The following is a 16,925-nucleotide window of genomic DNA, read 5'->3' on the forward strand; positions in this document are numbered from 1 at the left end:
CCAGCCTCATAACCCTACAGCTTATCCAAACCTTGTCCCTTCTCCTCAAGCCCCCTAACTCACCTGTGGTGGCCAGGTGGGGACAGGGAGTGGGAACAGACCCTGGGCCCTGCACTCCCAGCTTACAAAGTCCCCCAGCCCCCTTCCTCCCTCCGGATTTGTCTGGCCTCCTTCACTGGGCGCCCCCTTTACAGCCTGGAAGAATGGCCCCGTGCCACTCCACCCTCCTGCCTCTGGCCCCTGCCCTGGCAGGTCCTGGAAGCCCCTCTCCCCAGGGTCTCAGAGGACCTGCCTGGGGCTGCTTAGCCCAAAGTGTCCCACATTTTTCTCTGAAATCCAGCTTCTCAGACACCACGCTTCCCTCCCTCTGTCCCCCATCCAGGACTGTGGCTTCTGTCTCTGTGCTGACACACAGACCTCACTCCAGGACTCCAGACCCCAAACCCCCAGACCTGTGCATCTGCTGGCCCCACAGACACCTCCCCTCATTCCAGATTCAGGCCGTCACCCTACCCAAGCGCTCTCCCAGCACCTCCCTTCACCTCCACCAGCCAACAGCTATTCCAGATCAGCCCTGGGCTATGCCTGGTGGCTGCTCAATGGTTTCACTTATTCTAGGGATGCCACCTTCTCCCCCACCTTCTCCCCGGTATGCTGAAGCCCATCCTGCTCAATGCCTCTTGCTGGGATGACTGAAACTGCCCCTCACCAAGCCCTCAGCCCTGGTCCCCCAGGCAGCCCAATGGAGCATCCTAAACAAATCGAGAGGCGACGCCGACCCCTTTGGCCCTTCTCATAACCAGTGAGGGTAGCGCAGCTGACAGTACCTGCAGTTCCTTTTCTGCAGGTACCCGTCTACTCACATCCTGGGGGCAGGGGAAAAGAAGCAGGGAAGGTTGGATCACGGTTTCCTGCAAAAAACCTGGAAGGACTTTTCCTGGGGAGGAGAAGTGGTCAGCAACCAAGTGTGATGAACAAAAAGGGAAAGAATTACCTGAGGCGTGATGTATTACTTTTGTTTTTTCTTTTCTCAGACAGGGTCTCACTGTGTTGCCCAGGCTGGAGTGCCAATGGTTCAATCTTGGCTCACTCCCACCTCTGCCTCCCAGGTTAAAGCGATCCTCCCACCTTAGCCTCCCGAGTAGCTGGGATTACACGTGTCTGCCACCACGCCTGGCTAATTTTTGTATTTTTAGTAAAGATGGGTTTTGCCATTTTGGCCAGGTTGGTCTTGAACTGCCAGCCTTAAATGATCTGCCCACCTCGGCCTCCCAAAGTGCTGGGATTACAGACATGAGCCACCACGCCTGGCCTTATTTTAAATTTTTTTAGATGAGGTCTTACTATGTTGCCCAGGCTGGACTCCAACCCCTGCCCTCAAGCAATCCTCCTGCCTCAGCCTCCTGAATAGCAGGGACTCCAGGTGTACCAATGCACCACACTTATTTTAAATTTTTAACACGGAAAATGTTTGTATCATCCTGGGTTTTTTTTTTTTTTTTTTTTTTTTTGAGACGGAGTTTTTGCTCTTGTTACCCAGGCTGGAGTGTGATGGCGTGATCTCGGCTCACCGCAACCTCCGTCTCCTGGGTTCAGGCAATTCTCCTGCCTCAGCCTCCTGAGTAGCTGGGATTACAGGCACACGCCACCATGCCCAGCTAATTTCTTGTATTTTTAGTAGAGACGGGGTTTCACCATGTGGACCAGGATGGTCTCGATCTCTTGACCTCGTGATCCACCCGCCTCAGCCTCCCAAAGTGCTGGGATTACAGGCTTGAGCCACCGCGCCCGGCTTCATCCTGGGTTTTTAAATTAACTTTAAAGTACTGAGCAGCCTGGCCAACACGGTGAAACCTCGTCTCTACTAAAAACACAAAAAATCAGCCAGGTGTGGTGGTGGACACCTGTAATCCCCCCTACTCAGGAGACTGAGGTAGGAGGGTGGCTTGAACCCAGGAGGTGGAGGTTGCCGCGAGCCAAGACTGTGCCACTGGACTCCAGCCTGGGTGACAGAGAGAGATTCCATCTCAATAAATTTAAAAAGCAGAGACCACATGGCATAAAATATTGCCCATCTGGCCCTCTGCACAGTTTGCCCACCCCAAGTCTAAAGGCGTCTATCTGTCCTGATGCGTCTCCCAGAACACCATGCCCCCTTCAGCCTGCAGACAGCCTCCAGCTGTGGTTCCAGAACCTGCCAGCATTTCCCACCAACTCCTTCTGTCTGGTTTATTCTGCGCCCACCCCCTCCACCGCCACCCCTGGCCTCACTCAACCCCCAACCCTATGGCCAGTCCCGCCCCCACCACCCCACTCTATTATAAACACATGTGGACCTGAGGCCCCCATACAAGACACAAGACACACTTAGGGTGGGAGCTTTCTGTATCCTTTATCTCCAGCGGGGTCAGCGGCCCTCCAGGGCCCGGTCTCGGGCGATGACAGCCTCCTCGAACTTGATCATGAGAGTGGTGCCCTTGTGCCAGTGCGCCGTGACCTTGGCAGGGAAGCCGCTGTGTGTGAGCACTGCCTCCACGATGCCCGCCGTGAAGCTGGCACAGTTGAGCGTGCTGTTCTCCTTGGGCACGGAGATGTAGGTGTTGATGAGCGGCTCACGCTCGATGATGTAGAAGGTGCGCGCGTCATCGTTGGCCTGCTCCAGCTTGTCCGCTTCCTTGCCGAAGAGCGCCTTCCACACGGAGCCTTTGACGAAGAGCAGCGCGCCCAGCACCTTGGTCTCGCGCCGGGCCCCCTTTTCTCGTGCCACCAGCGCATCCAGCACACGCGCGCCCACCTGGCGGCCCAGGGCCGCGAGGCGTGCCTGCAGCTCAGCCACGGAGAAGACGCGGCTCTGGCAGTGCTGCACCAGCTCAGAGAATAGCAGTGCGAAGGCGCTCAGGCTCACCTCGGTGCGCGGCCGTGCCAGCGCACGCTCCAGCAGAGCCGACTTGCCGCGCGTGAAGCGCGCCTCCATCCCACCAACGCCCTGCGGGGAGACCAGGAAGCATGGGTGTTAGGGGCAATGGGAAGGAGACCAGGCGGGGAGGGAAGGAGGGAGAACGGCGAGGGCCCCTGGGACACCCTCACCCCACACCACCATTGTATGCTCCAGCGCTGACTTCCCATATGCAAAGATATGCGCGTAAAACATGCCTCGATGGGCCGGGTGCTGTGGCTGACGCCCGTAATCCCAGCACTTTGGGAGAACGAGGCGGGCGGATCACCTGAGGTCGGAAGTTCGAGACCAGCCTGACCAACGTGATGAAACCCTGTCTCTACTATAAATACAAAATTAGCCAGGGGTGATGATGCATGCCTGTAATCCCAGCTACTTGGGAGGCTAAGGCAGGAGAATCTCTTGAACAGGGACGCAGAGCTTGCGGTGAGCCGAGATCGTGCCATTGCCCTCCAGTCCGGGCAATAAGATCGAAACTCCGTCTCAAAAACAAAAACAAAAACACACTTCGATTATACGTAACCAGACAATTCAGGGACGCGGGGAAGCTTAAACCTTTCAGCAGGCGGCGGGCTAGGGGGAGTGAGGGAAAGGGGGAGGAGAGACACGAGGGCTAACAGAAGAGGGCGCCGGAAACCACACAATCTTCGATCACCCAGACAATTCAATAGCGAAAAGCGCCTTCCCGCCAGCTCCACCACCTACGGGAGTAACTAGAAAACTAGTTTATGAGGGGAGGGGCCTCAGATCTAAGGCAGGGAGGTGACGAAGATGAGCCACCACGAGGGGACATGGGCAGTCGCTCCTGCTCCGCCATGCATTCCAGCACTGACGACCCCCGGGAAATTTCCCGCCCGCCCACCTTGCGGAAAGCCAGAGTAAAAGGGGTGGAGGGTGGGAGCGGGGTGGGAGGGCGTCAAGACCAAAGGCCAGGAGGGTTGGGGGTTTGAACAGGCGAGAGCCGTGGGGCCAGGCAGGAGGGGCAGGGAACCCCCAACCCCAAGCCCTTGGGCAGCTCCGATGTGTCATGCAGGAAGCCCCCGTCCTTTGAGACACGGAAGGGCCTGGGTTCTGAAGGCTGGGAGGAGGGGCCCAGAAAAGGTGTTGGGAGCCTCCCCCTCTCCCCCTGCCCCACCTCCTCGTGCTCTCTGGAGAGGAAGCTACATTCTGAGAAACTGTGCTCCTCCCATCAGCTGTGGGTGTAGGGAGAGGGAGATCGGGTACGGGGCTCCTGGAGAGAAATGGGGGTCAGGCACCGAGACGGGATGGGAGGGGCAGCTGAGAACCCCGCCTCCACCACGCGTAGGGTGGTCTGAGGACGCTGAGCTGGCCCCAGTGAGGTCTGCGTGGGAGGGGGACGACCGGGGGGAGGGGGGTCCCAGGGGCTCCGGGCAGCCCCCGCCCCAACATGCAGATCCGTCCGTGGGGTGAGCCCTGGGCACGCGAGATGGGAGGGAGATGTTAAGACCCCACCACCGGGCTGCGACGGGGGTGGGTGAAGTGAGCTGAACCGCCGCAGGGCGGGGACCCCGCGACCCTCGCCCCGGACCTCTACACTGGGGAGAAACCCACCCTCCTCGCAGCCTCCTGAGAGGGACCAAAGCGAGCGGATCCGTGATCGCGGACGCGGAGACCCCAGCCCGGGACCCACAGGTGCGCGGGGAAGGCTGGGGAGCGGAGGAGGCCCGGCGCGGGTAGGGGGCGCGGGCTGGGTCTCACCTAGAACGGCAGCTGGCGGCTCGGCCGAGCTGCTTTACGGCGCCGTAAAAGGCGCTGCGTGCGCAGGCGCGCGACGGGCGGGCGTGTGGGCGGGGCGGGGCGTGTGCGGCGGTGCCAAGAGCCGCCGCAGGGGGGCGCGCGAGTCCGCGGAGCCGGACCCAGGCTGTGATCGTGGCCCGCGGCCGTGATCGCAGCTTCGCGCGTGGCCAGGGTCTCGCTGGCTCTGGGTGGCCCACGCTGGAGGGGACGCTTGCAGGCCTGGTCACCTGCTCAGGGCACACGTATGACAGTGAGTCCATGTATTCCCTTGCGCGTGGACACTCCTGCTCACGTTTGCAGGCACTCCTACGTCCTTGGGGTTGTGCTCTATTGTCTCAAAGAGCATCCATGTGGCCGGGCACAGTGGCTCTGGCCTGGAATCCCAGCATTTTCGGAGCCCGAGGTGAGAGGATCACTTGATGCCAGGAGTTTGAGACCAGCCGGGCCGACACAGGGAGACTCCACCTCTTTATAAAAAATTAGCCGAGTGTGGTGGTGTGAACCTGCAATCCTTGCTACTCGGGAGGCTGAGGCAGGAGGATTGCCTGAGCCCAGGGGGTCGAGGCTGCAATGAGTCATGATCGTACCACTGCACTCCAGCCTAGGTGACAGAGTGAAACCCTGTCTCATACCACTGCACTCCAGCCTCGATGACAGAGCAAGACCCTGTCTCAAAAACAAAACAAAACAACAACAACAAAAAAAAAACAAATCAAGTACAGGCATGAGCGGTGGGCACAGTACATTAGGGTCATGTACACTTATGGATACATGCTCAGTGGCACAGATACACTCACGGCACAATTAACTCGTGAGTACACGCTTATGGCTTGTATATATCCATGGGCCCAGGTGTAGTCAGGGAAACGTTATATTCTCAGGGTCACCCACTCTGGGACACAGGGAATGAGTTGCCCGTTCACAGACACACAGGTACTCATGCAGGGCACTCAGTTTCCCCCACCCTCATGCCTTGGGGTCTTTGTTACACGCAGACTCTCCCTCTTCTCAGGTCCCAAAGCCCCTCCAGTTGCCCCAGTAACAGGCGCCATAGCGACGCTGTTTTCTCTTTATTTCTCTTCATGAGTCACAAAATGTGAGTGCAGAAATAAATGACTGTCTGTGTGCATGTGCCCTGAACACACAGGATGGCATAAGTCAGCACACTCATAATGACACAGCCGTTCACCCAGGCACATGTAGTGACAGGGCACACATGGTGACACTCATACGTACAGAGATACCTTTCCATAGTGTGCACATCTCCCCCCTCCCATGACGTGTAGACCCACAACATGCCGCAGTACACTCAGGCACGTTTACACAAACAGGGAGATGGCCCCGTGCAGTGCATGTCACCGACACCCACACTCAGAGTGACATCTGCTGGAGGTCCTCAGACACAGCCACCCACCGGGACATGCCAAGACTCATACATGTCACGTGACACAAGCATGCATGCCACACTCACTGTGATTCTCATGGTCCTATTCATTCACCTTTCTGGGGGACACATTGAAATGGCCACCCTCGGCAAAATGCACATATGCACACACACACACTCACACAAGCAGCTCTGAGACACTCATTCACCACGACTAGAGGTTTTTCTATATGCAGGACGAGGAGTAAATTTGCACTAGGCTGGTGGGGGGTCATTTCCCGTCTTCATCAGCAGGTGCAACCCCATCTTCCAAGCTGTGGCTTTGGCTGCCACAATGTCCCCTCCTTTATTTAGATGAAGACACTGGGGATGGGGAGAGACCTACAGTGAGACAGATCCCACCCCTGGGAGAGAAGCTGGGGCTAAATCAGAAGCCCCACCCAGCCACCCTCATCCACCTCCCCCTGGGGCCCCAACTTACTTGGTGTTTTCTCCAGCACCTCCAAGATTCTCTGTACCTTTGTCTCAATGTTTTTTATGTCTGGCGGGTGGGGAGGATTGAGTGAGGACAGATCAGTCAAGCTGTGCTGGAGCCTCAAACAAAGCCCCCACCTTCCTTGGAAGCCCCCTCCCTGCCCCATGCCTGGATTTGAGGTTCCCAGGAGACTTTTTTTTTGTTTTTTTAAAGATAGAGTCTCGCCGGGCGCAGTGGCTCAAGCCTGTAATCCCAACACTTTGGGAGGCCGAGGCGGGTGGATCACAAGGTCGAGAGATCGAGACCAACCTGGTCAACATAGTGAAACCCCGTCTCTACTAAAAATACAAAAAACTAGCTGGGCGTGGTGGCACGTGCCTGTAATCCCAGCTACTTAGGAGGCTGAGGCAGGAGAATTGCCTGAGCCCAGGAGGCGGAGGTTGCGGTGAGCCGAGATCGCGCCATTGCACTCCAGCCTGGGTAACAAGAGCGAAACTCCGTCTCAAAAAAAAAAAAAAAAAAGATAGAGTCTCACTCTGTCAGCCAGGCTGCAGTTCAATGGTGTGATCTCGGCTCACTGCAACCTCCGCCTCCCTGGTTCAAGCAATTCTCCTGCCTCAGCCTCCTGAGTAGCTGGGATTACAGGCATGTGCCACCATGCCTGGCTAATATTTTTGTGTGTGTGTGTATTTTTAGTAGAAACAGGGTTTTCACCATGTTGGCCAGGCTGGTCTCAAACTCCTGACCTTGTGATCCACCTGCTTCAGCCTCTCAAAGTGCTGGGATTACAGGCATGAGTGACTGCACCTGGCTCCCAGGAGCCTTTAAATACCCACGAAGCGACCCAGAGGGTAACATCCATCACCTTTCCACAACTTGAGCTTTGGGAGGGTCAGACCCCAGCTATCTCCTCCCCTGACTCCCCTGCCCCCAACTGGATGCCGGGCATTGGTGACAAATCCCCTCCCCCCACAGAGGGCGGGACTACGCAGGCACCTGCTAACAGTGTCTCTATTTTCTCCACCTTGCTTCTGACCCCTTTGATGCTCTCCTTAATGGACTCGCAGCTTTCCTTCTGCCTCTTCTCACATGTTTGCATGGAGTTTGAGACTGAGGGCATGAAACAGGGGTGTCTGTGCATCCACCCCTCTCCACACCCCCACCATTACCCCATGGGTCTCCCCCAGACCCTCCACTCACCATTCCAAAGGTCCCTTTTTAAGTCCACCAGCTCCTTGGACATCTCAGAATCTGTTCAGGAGGGGCAGGAAAATCCCTGAAGCGCCGAGGGAGAGAGGGAGAGGGACAAGGGAGACAGCCTGGGCCCCCCCGCACCCTCCTCCCGAGAACAAGCACTCACTCTTCACCAATATGAAGGCCGAGAGGACGATGCAGAGGATGAAGGCCAGGGCCAAGAGGGCGTACACGCTCAGGATGGCTCTGTACAACCAACAGGGGATCTGGATAGAGTCTGAGGGTGGCCTGCAGTGCGATGGGACTGGAGCAGAGAGGCAGCCAAGTGAGCTCGTGGGGCCAGCACCACCACTCAGACCATCCCCACTTTCTCTAACAGCGTGGACGCCTCGCTCCTCCCAAAACCATCAGCAGCTGTGCCCATGCAGCTCACCGTCATCGTCAACAACGCTGCCACCACCAGCCACCCTCAGCGATCCTCATACCATCCCCATCGCAGACCCTCACCAGCACTCCCCAACATCATCACCAGCAACAGACCTCATTAGCACATCAACAGCTGTCACTTCTTCCTTCCCCGTTGCCTCCTCCCTTCCATGAGGAGCCAAGAGGTCTCAGGCCTGGGGCCCCGCAGATGCCCACCTACCTGTCCCTTCCCAAGATATGATGGGATGTGAGCAGGTGGGTGTCTGCTCACCTTGGCTCGTGGGTCGTGAATGACCACCCTTCGCTTGGTCCTGGTTTTTGAAGGCCAAAGTGATATTCTCATAGTCTGGGTCATGGGCACCTGCGTGGGAAGCAGTGGTGGGAACAGGGTGGGGGCGGTTTGGAAACCTGCTCAGATCTCTGTGGTGTGGAGAGGGGATCTGGGGTCTTGGTTTACCCAACCGTCTGCACTCAGTAAATTGTAGAGGATGAAAGATAAAAAGTGAGAAGCTAAAATCTGCTTTTTGGTTAAGCAGAGTAGGTGTATGAAGGTTTGAGCAATCACACCACACACACACACACACACACACACACACACACACACACACACATCTTGGAGGGGAAGGAGCCCCTGGCCCCCACCTTTAACCCCATACCTCTCCCATTTGAACCCCTTCCTTTTTTATTCTTACTTTTTTAGAGGCAGGGTCTCCCGACGTTGCCCAGGCTGGTCTGTAACTCCTGGGCTCACTCAATCCTCCCGCCTCAGCCTCCCAAGTGCTGGGATTACAGATGTGAGCCCCAGCCCCCGATCTCCCAACTTCTTCTTGACCCCTCCCTTCCACCTTGAGGTTCCTAACCTTGATTCTTGGTTGGGACCCCCCGTTTCTTCTCTTTGAAGGCTGGTGCCTGCATCTTGACTTCCTGGTGCTTGTGGATTTCCTCCACGTCCAGGGTCCCCAGCTGGCAAATTAGTCCATACATGTCTCCGCCCACCGGAAGGTGTCGAGGCAGATGAGGAAATCTGAAGGTGGGGAGAGGGAAGAGGGGGAGCAGCCTCCTCTTTTCAGGGATCCACGACCCTCCCACCCTGGGGCACTCTCATCCCTGCCCCGATCAGGGGGGTCTTGGGAGCCAAGGGGTCTCAGGAAGGACCAAGAAGAAAACCCCCTAAATGGGGAGATGGAATAGGACACCTGGAAATGTTACAGGAAGCTGTGTGTCTATGTGTGTCTGTGTCTACCAGGAAGGACCTCACCCTCCTAACTCCAGTCCGATCTCAAAAGAGAAGCTGTGACACCTCAGGGTCCCAACTTTTTGGAGAAGAGCAACCAGGCTTGGAGACAGGACTCCCGGCTCCCCCAACACTTTCCTCTCCCCAGCCTCAGTTCCGCCCCTCAGCTCCACCCCAAGAAGTTCTTCTAGAAGGCCCCAGGGAGGAAAAGCACAGATGTGAAGCAACGGGAACTAACCACTGGAACGCCACACCCACTTCTGGGACTGAGGGCAGACCCACATCCTTCCCTCCCTCCCCAAATGCCCTGCTTTTTTGCAACTCTGGAGGAGGCTGGGCATGGTGGCTCACACCTGTAATCCCAGCACTTTGGGAGGCTGAGGCAGGCAGATCACCTGAGGTAAGGAGATCGAAACCAGCCTGGCCAACATGGTGAAACCCCGTCGCTACTAAAAATACAAAAATTAGCCAGGTGTGGTGGTGAGCGCCTGTAATCCCAGCTACTCGGGAGGCTGAGGCAGGAGAATCTCTTGAACCTGGGAGGCAGAGGCTGCAGTGAGCTGAGATCACACCATTGCACTCAGCCTGGGCAACAGAGGGAGACTCAGTCTACAATAAATAAATAAATAAATAAATAAATAAATAAAAATGTCTAGCCGCCACATTAAAAGGCTAAAAAGAGGTCAGCCAAAAGAATGCTAATATGTGAAAAAATCCGAATACGATTTTTATTAACATAATATACCCAAACTATGATCATTTCAGCATGAAGGTAGTATTTTTTAAATGATTAATGAGCCTATTTGTATTCCGTTTTTTGGCACGAAGTCTTCGAAAACAAGTGTGTATAGACTGAACACCTCAGTTCGGACTAACTACCTTTCAAGTGCTCAAGGGTGCTGATGGACAGTGTAGGTCTTGAGAATTTTAGTTTCCTCCCTTTTAGGTTAAAGAAAAAAAAAAAAACACTCAAGTATAAGACTCTGTCTTATGTGCAGAAAGTGATGATGTTTTGGTTTAAAATATGTGATTCAATTTGAGACAACTTGAATGCTGAGGAATGAGCGTCGAGATACGGTAAGGATCACGTTGTTTCCTAAAGTATTGCCAAACCCTGCGTCTCCAAGAAAGATCAATTTAATAATGACTTCATGCCAGCTCCTCTATGTGGTCTTCCAGAGAAGTCAGTTATTGAGCTACAGGACGGCTTTCTAATGGAGCAGACGGACCAATTGGATGTGGGCTCTGCCTTGATGGACAGACCGGGAGGGTGGAGCCACAGCGTTGCATATTTTCCTGGTTTGGTTGGGGGCTGAGACCTGTCTCCAGGCTCTGGACTTTCTTTTTTTTTCTTTTTTTTTTTTTTTTCCTCCCTCAGGTTTATTTGTACAAATAGCACAGGAGGACCCCAGCCCCATGCAGATGGCAGCCCCGGGGGGTCGCACCAGTCCTTCTGTCCTCACACTGGCAGAGATCTCTACTCTGAAGCCTTTGTAGGGGCCTGGGCACCTTTGGGAGACTGAGCTGGAACTGAAGCTGGAGGTGCAGGCTGGGCCTTGTTTTGATCCTTGGCCTTGGCCTTGGCCTTTGGCCGGCAGAGCCTGAGCCCCTTGGCAATGCGAGCACGAGCACGCTTCCCAAGCTTGGGGTGGGCAATGTAAGCAAGTCGATCGAGCTTTCGGCTGACACCCCCCTTTGGGATCTTGGGCTTAACCTCCTTGGGCTTTACGAGGGCGGTGATGGCCTCGGCACGTGCGCTCATGACCTTGGCGTTGTTGGCCTGCATCTTCTTTAGGCCCTTCTTGTGCTTCTTGGCAAAGCGCGTGTTCCTCAGGAACTTGGGGTCCACCCCCTTAAGAGATTCGTATCTTTGTGATCGGGGTTTCTTGATACCATTTCTGTGCCATTTTCGGGACTGGTTGTGTGTGGTGTGGTTCTTGGACTTGGCCATGTCTGCACCTAAGCCCGGCTCTGGACTTTCTTTGAGAGAAAGGTCACACTTCTATGGCCATACCACCCTGAATGCACCCGATCTCATCTGAGAAAAAGGTCACACTAAACCAGAGGTCCACAGCGATCATGTCACGTGGGAAACAACTGTGAAGCTGCCTGACCAGCACCTGCCCCTTTCATGGGGTAACATTCTCAAATTTCTTTTAAGTATGAACATGTATCCTAGGTTCAACCAAACATAAGCTAAGGATTGGTTTACAGTGGACAAATGATCCAGACTCAGCCAATCAGAATCTAAGATTGGGCAGAGAGGTGGGTATTTGAGCAAGACCCAGCCAGTGAAATTCTGGTCTGGGACTTGATTGGTTTAACCAGGGGGAAAAAAGCTTTCCACCCCCCCCCCCCAAACTTCACTAGGGCTGCCAAAATAGGAGGATGTAATGGGACCTGTGACAGAGAAGAACCTACTTGAAAGTAGAGGTAGTGCTGAGAAAATCAGATCAAAGAGGAAGTCTGGGTCCTGGAGACATCATTTGAGACCCTGGTTCTAAGCCATATCCGAACCTGTTGTTCTAACCCTGGGCTTGTCAGTTACACAAACCAGAAACTTCCTTTCTGTTTTGCTCAAGCTAATTTGAAGTGGGGGCTGTTGTACTTGCAAGCAGAAGAATATTGCCTCGGCTGGGCTTGGTGGCTCACACCAGTAATCCCAGCACTTTGGAAGGCTGAGGCAGGAATTCGAGACCAGCCTGGCCAAAATGGTGACATCCCTGTGTATACTAAAACACAAAAATTCGCCAGCCATGATAGTGCACACCTGTAATCCCAGCTCCTTAGAAGGCTGAGGCAGAACTGCTTGAACCTGGAGGTGGAGGTTGCAGTGAGCTGAGATTGTGCCACTGTACTCCAGCCTAGATGAGAGAGTGATACTGTATCTCAAAAAGGAAGAAGGGGAGGAGGACAAGGGGAGGAGGAAGAAGAAGAAGATGAAGAAGAAGGAGAAGGACGATGAAGAGGAGAAGAAACAAGAAGAAGGAGAAAGAGGGGAAGAAGGCAAGAAGAACGGGAGGAGGAGGAGAAGGAGGAGGAGGAGGAGAGAGGGAGGAGGAAGGGGAGGATGCAGGAGGGGGAAGAGGAGGGGAAAGGGGGGAGGAGGGGAAGGAGGAGAATAATCTTGCCTAACACAGGGGATCTAAGCATTAGCTGATGAGGAAATGGAGGCTCGAATAGGGGGCTTGCCTGTCCATGTCACCTGGGCAGATATGATCTCCAAGCCTGCACTCTGGGACAGAAGAGGATCTGTGTTGGGACTGAGGAATCTGAAGAGATCCCTCTTAGGGTCCAGACACAGGGCTATTGGATGAGGCATGGAGACAAATAGTTCTGGGGACAATGGAGTATCCCTCCCCCAACACACACACACAGAGCAATGAGGGGCAGGGACACACAGGCACTAGGCTCACCCTCTCTGGCCCTGACCACACTTCTGACTCAGTGGTCCCACCCCACCCACATGACCACAGTGGAGTCAGGAGAGAGGGTCTGACGAGGGAATCCCTGGGCTGGAGTCCGAGTGGGGTCTCTGGCCCCAGAGTGGTCGTAATCTCTGCTCATGGCCACCAGGATCAGACAGGGGGCTGGGCCATCACAGGGGGTGGGTGGCAGTAGGAGGAGCATCCGAAACATCCTGAAAACTGTAACCTCACCCTATCACCTGTTGTCCTGATGGGACATTTGAGTCTGGGATCCCTATCAGATTCCTAGGCGCTAGGAATTCTGAAGTCTGTGGTGGCAAATCAGTGACTGGATGGCAAGACTCCTGGGGCAGGCTTCTTGTAGAACTGGACCCTGAATCACCCAAATGTGTGTCCCAGAGAGCTGTGGCAGGGGATGCTCTAGAACAGGGGTCCCAACCACCAGGAGTGAGGAACTGGGCCGCACAGCAGGAGATGAGTGGGGGGCAAGTGAGAGAAGCCTCCTTTGTATTGACAGCAGCTCCCCATGGCTCCCATTACCACCTGAGCTCCACTTCCCGTCAGTTTCCTGTCAGTCCACTTCCTGACGTCCCCTCCCGAAGGCGGCCATGAGCCTTGGGCGGGGACGTCACTAGAGGAATTTCAGGCCCTATTTTCGGAGGAAGCAGTTGGAGACCCCATAGGAGGAAAGGGTTTGGGGCAGTCAAAAGCCGCGGTGTCCCCTGTCCCCGTCCCCATCCAGCACCTGTGCGCCCCGCTCTGCTTGGAGACGCTAGATCAGTCCCTCGGGCCCTACTAAAGAAACCACGAGGGCTCAGATTTTCTCCATCATCATCATCATCATCATCATTATCTCCAGGTTTATTACCAGCTCCGCCCCCACCCCTCCCGACCTGGAGACGCCTCCGACCGCGCTGGGCACGCGCTGCGCTCGACCTCAGAACCGCAGACGACAGCAGCGCGCTCCGGTCCAGTCCATGCCCGCGCACTGGCAGTGGCATGTGGTCTCGGCGCGCACGTCCCACGAGCCACAGGCGGAACCACATGTGCAGCTGGTAACGGCGAAGCCTGCAGCCCGGAGCAGGGGAGCTTAGACTCCGAGCTGGAGGCCTGGGGGTGGGAGCCGGGGGCGAGGACGGCTGGAGGTTCCAACTACTCCAGAGCCCGTGGAGCTCCAGGGGCACTGGAGGCAGGAAATTAGGGTGAACACCAGTGTCCAGATGGTGGGTGGAGAAGGCTGGGAGTCAGAACCAGGATCCTAGGGGAGTAGAGGCTGGACTTGGGGAACGTGGCGGGGAGGGGGCATTCCCAGGGGGCTTGGAACAGAGATGGGCGCCTTGACAACAGGCTTCTGCACTCACTTTGGGGGCAAGTAGCCAGGTCCCCCCTGGAGGTGACGCTCTGGCACTCCAGGCGAATGCTCGTTACTGCCTTAAATACTGCAGGAGGGAGAGAGGAAGGAGGGACTGTGAGACTAAACGGCCCCTCCCCCATCCTCCAGCTACAAACGCCCTGGCGGTCTGGAGCTGGGTCCCGGTGGGCTTAGGTGCTCTCCAGCCTCCGGGATCCTGTCTTGACTTGGGTGTTTTGGAGTAAGGAAAGATTTGGGGTGAGAATGGGGATTGGGTTTGGAGCTGTGGGTAAAGGTGGGGACGGGGCCGGGAGACGGGGCCGGGAGACGGGGCCGGGAGACGGGGCCGGGAGACGGGGCCGGGAGACGGGGCCGGGAGACGGGGCAGGGAGACGGGGCAGGGAGACGGGGCAGGGAGACGGGGCAGGGAGGGGTTGGGAATGGAGCTGCGGTTGAATTTATGATCTGGTTGGATTTGACCACGAGATTTGTCGAGCGCTGGGGCTGGGATCAGTGAGGTCTCTGAGACCCTTAGGGAGGTTAGCCCCAGGGGGTCCTCACTTAGGGAGCTGGTGCCCTCCTGGATCATCTCATCAATGGCTTCATCCAAGGAGCACAGCTTCTTGCTAGACACCAGAAGCCCCAGGACAGGGAGGAGGAGGAGACAGAGAGCTTTCATCCTGCGGGTGCTGAAAGAGGGAACCAAGAGACCCACAGCTGGGTCAGCCCTGCCCATGTGGGGAGGATCTGGCCAAGGAGGGAGTGGGGTCTGGACCCCTGGATCTCTGTAGGGGACAGGGATGGAGGCTCCTCTTCCAACCCAGTGCCCCGGCTGGTGTGATGGCAAGGGCGGGAGCAGCTGTCACTTACCCTCTCGATGGGCTCAGCTGACCGATCTGACACACACATTCCTGCACCAAAGCTCTTTATTTGAAGCCCCCGGGGGTGGGGCTTCCTGTCTTGGCTAATAAGTTCCTGGGCCCCTGACCCTTGCATCCCACATCTGGGGCCAAGGGGAAGCCTCTAAGGGCTGGAGGAAGGAGGAAGTCGCCCCGCTTCCAGTAAGGCCTCCCTTTTTATGTCCAGAGACTGGTCAGGAGGTGGTGCCCAGGGGTAATGCCAGGGGCTGTGGTCTGAGGAACAGGTGGAGAAGCAGAGGTTTGCATGTGAGGCTGGCTGATGTAAACATGGCAAAAACAACGTCTCTTGCTGGGCATGGTGGTGACAAGCGGGCTGAGGGGAGAGGATCGCTTGAGCTGGGGAGTTCGAAGCTGCAGTGAGCTATGATCACGCCACGCCACTCCAGCCTGGGCAACCAAGCAAGACCACTTCTCTAAAATAGTAATAATAATTTTGTCCCTGGGTGAGAATGACATATCGTGTTCAGACCCAAATGCCTATGAGCAATAGAACTGGTAAACAGAATCATAGTTTATGGCCAGGCACAGTGGCTCACACCTGTAATCCCAGCACTTTGGGAGGCTGAGGCAGGCAGATTGCCTGAGCCCAGGAGTTCACGACCAGCCTGGGCAACATGGTGAAATCCCATCTCTACTAAAAAAAAAAAAAAAAAAAAAAAAAAAAAAAAACTACAAAAACTTAGCCAGGCATGGTGGCAGACACCTGTAGTCCCAGCTACTTGGGAGGCTGAGGCAAGAGAATTGCTTAAACCCAGGAGGTGGAGGTTTCAGTGAGCCGAGATTGTGCCGTTACACTCCAGCCTGACAACAGAGTGACTCCAACTCAAAAAAAAAAAAGAAAAGAGAAAAATTAACTGGGCATGGTGGCGTGTGCCTGTAATCCCAGCTACTTGGGAGGTTGAAGTGGGAGAATTGCCTGAACCTGGGAGGTTCACTCTATCCTGGTGACTAGCTTGGGCAACATAGCAAGATTCAAACTCCTGACCTGAAGTGATCCATCCGCCTCAGTCTCCCAAAGTGTTGGGATTACACATGTGAGCCACCATGCCCAGCCCACTTTAGCCATTTTTCAGTGCACAATTCTGCAGCATTAAGCACATTCATGTTGGTGTGCAGCCGCCACCACCATCCAGCTCTGGAACTTTCTCCTCTTCCCAAACTGAGACTCCGTCCCCATGAAACACTCACTCCCTCTTCCTGTTCCCAGCCCCTGGCACCCTCCAGCCTACTTTCTTTTTCTTTCTTTCTTTTTTTTTTTATTTAGATGGAGTTTTGCTTCTGTTGCCAAGGCTGGAGTGCAATGGCTCGATCTTGGCTCATTGCAACCTCCACCTCCCAGGTTCAAGCGATTCTCCTGCCTCAACCTCCTAAGTAGCTGGGATTACAGGCCTGTGCCACCACACACCTAGCTAATTTTGTATTTTTAGTAGAGATGGGGTTTCTCCATGTTGGTCAGGTTGGTCTCGAACTCCCGACCTCAGGTGATCCACCCACCTCAGCCTCCCAAAGTGGTGGGATTACAGGCGTGAGCCACCAGGCCCGGCTCCTACTTTCTATCTCTACAGACCTGACAACTCTAGGGACCTCTATGAGTGGAATCACACAGTGTTAATCCTTTTGTATCGGTTTATTTCACTGAGTATAGTGTCCCCAAGGTTTATCCATGCGGTAGCTTGTGTCAAAACTGTTTCCCAGCCCAGCACAGTGGCTCACACCTGTAATCCCAACACTTTGGGAGGCTGAGGTGGGCAGATCACAAGGTTGAGAGATCAAGACTATCTTGGCCAACATGGTGAAAC

General features: G+C 55.3%; 3 protein-coding genes and 1 pseudogene across 4 annotated transcripts; all 4 read right to left on the bottom strand.

Annotated features, from left to right (window-relative positions):
- Positions 1-2,373: 2,373 nt before the first annotated feature.
- On the bottom strand, positions 2,374-4,730 carry TRAPPC5 (trafficking protein particle complex subunit 5). The gene is made up of 2 exons (XM_039466924.2): positions 4,676-4,730; positions 2,374-2,986 (listed from the first exon to the last, which is right to left on the bottom strand). The coding sequence occupies exon 2, from the start codon at positions 2,972-2,974 to the stop codon at positions 2,408-2,410; it is 567 nt and encodes a 188-aa protein (XP_039322858.1). The 5' UTR covers positions 2,975-2,986; positions 4,676-4,730; the 3' UTR covers positions 2,374-2,407.
- Positions 4,731-4,906: 176 nt separating this feature from the next.
- On the bottom strand, positions 4,907-9,281 carry MCEMP1 (mast cell expressed membrane protein 1). Of its 2 annotated transcripts, XM_010349562.3 has the most exons (7): positions 9,054-9,278; positions 8,465-8,554; positions 7,934-8,071; positions 7,774-7,824; positions 7,570-7,683; positions 6,580-6,639; positions 4,917-6,461 (listed from the first exon to the last, which is right to left on the bottom strand). In XM_010349562.3, exons 1-7 carry the CDS (start codon positions 9,175-9,177, stop codon positions 6,445-6,447), a joined length of 594 nt encoding a protein of 197 aa, XP_010347864.2. In that variant the 5' UTR covers positions 9,178-9,278; the 3' UTR covers positions 4,917-6,444. The 2 variants fall into 2 exon arrangements, with proteins under 2 accessions (XP_010347866.2, XP_010347864.2); XM_010349564.3 differs by lacking the exon at positions 7,570-7,683 and having other exon boundaries at positions 4,907-6,461; positions 9,054-9,281.
- Positions 9,282-10,766: 1,485 nt separating this feature from the next.
- LOC120362753 (large ribosomal subunit protein eL29 pseudogene) lies at positions 10,767-11,419 on the bottom strand (annotated as a pseudogene).
- Positions 11,420-13,656: 2,237 nt separating this feature from the next.
- Positions 13,657-15,178, bottom strand: RETN (resistin). The gene is made up of 4 exons (XM_003938888.4): positions 15,077-15,178; positions 14,768-14,895; positions 14,217-14,294; positions 13,657-13,923 (listed from the first exon to the last, which is right to left on the bottom strand). Exons 2-4 carry the CDS (start codon positions 14,883-14,885, stop codon positions 13,793-13,795), a joined length of 327 nt encoding a protein of 108 aa, XP_003938937.1. The 5' UTR covers positions 14,886-14,895; positions 15,077-15,178; the 3' UTR covers positions 13,657-13,792.
- Positions 15,179-16,925: the final 1,747 nt, after the last annotated feature.

This window comes from Saimiri boliviensis, chromosome 14, assembly GCF_048565385.1.
Source record: "Saimiri boliviensis isolate mSaiBol1 chromosome 14, mSaiBol1.pri, whole genome shotgun sequence".
Classification (NCBI taxonomy): Eukaryota; Metazoa; Chordata; class Mammalia; order Primates; family Cebidae; genus Saimiri; species Saimiri boliviensis.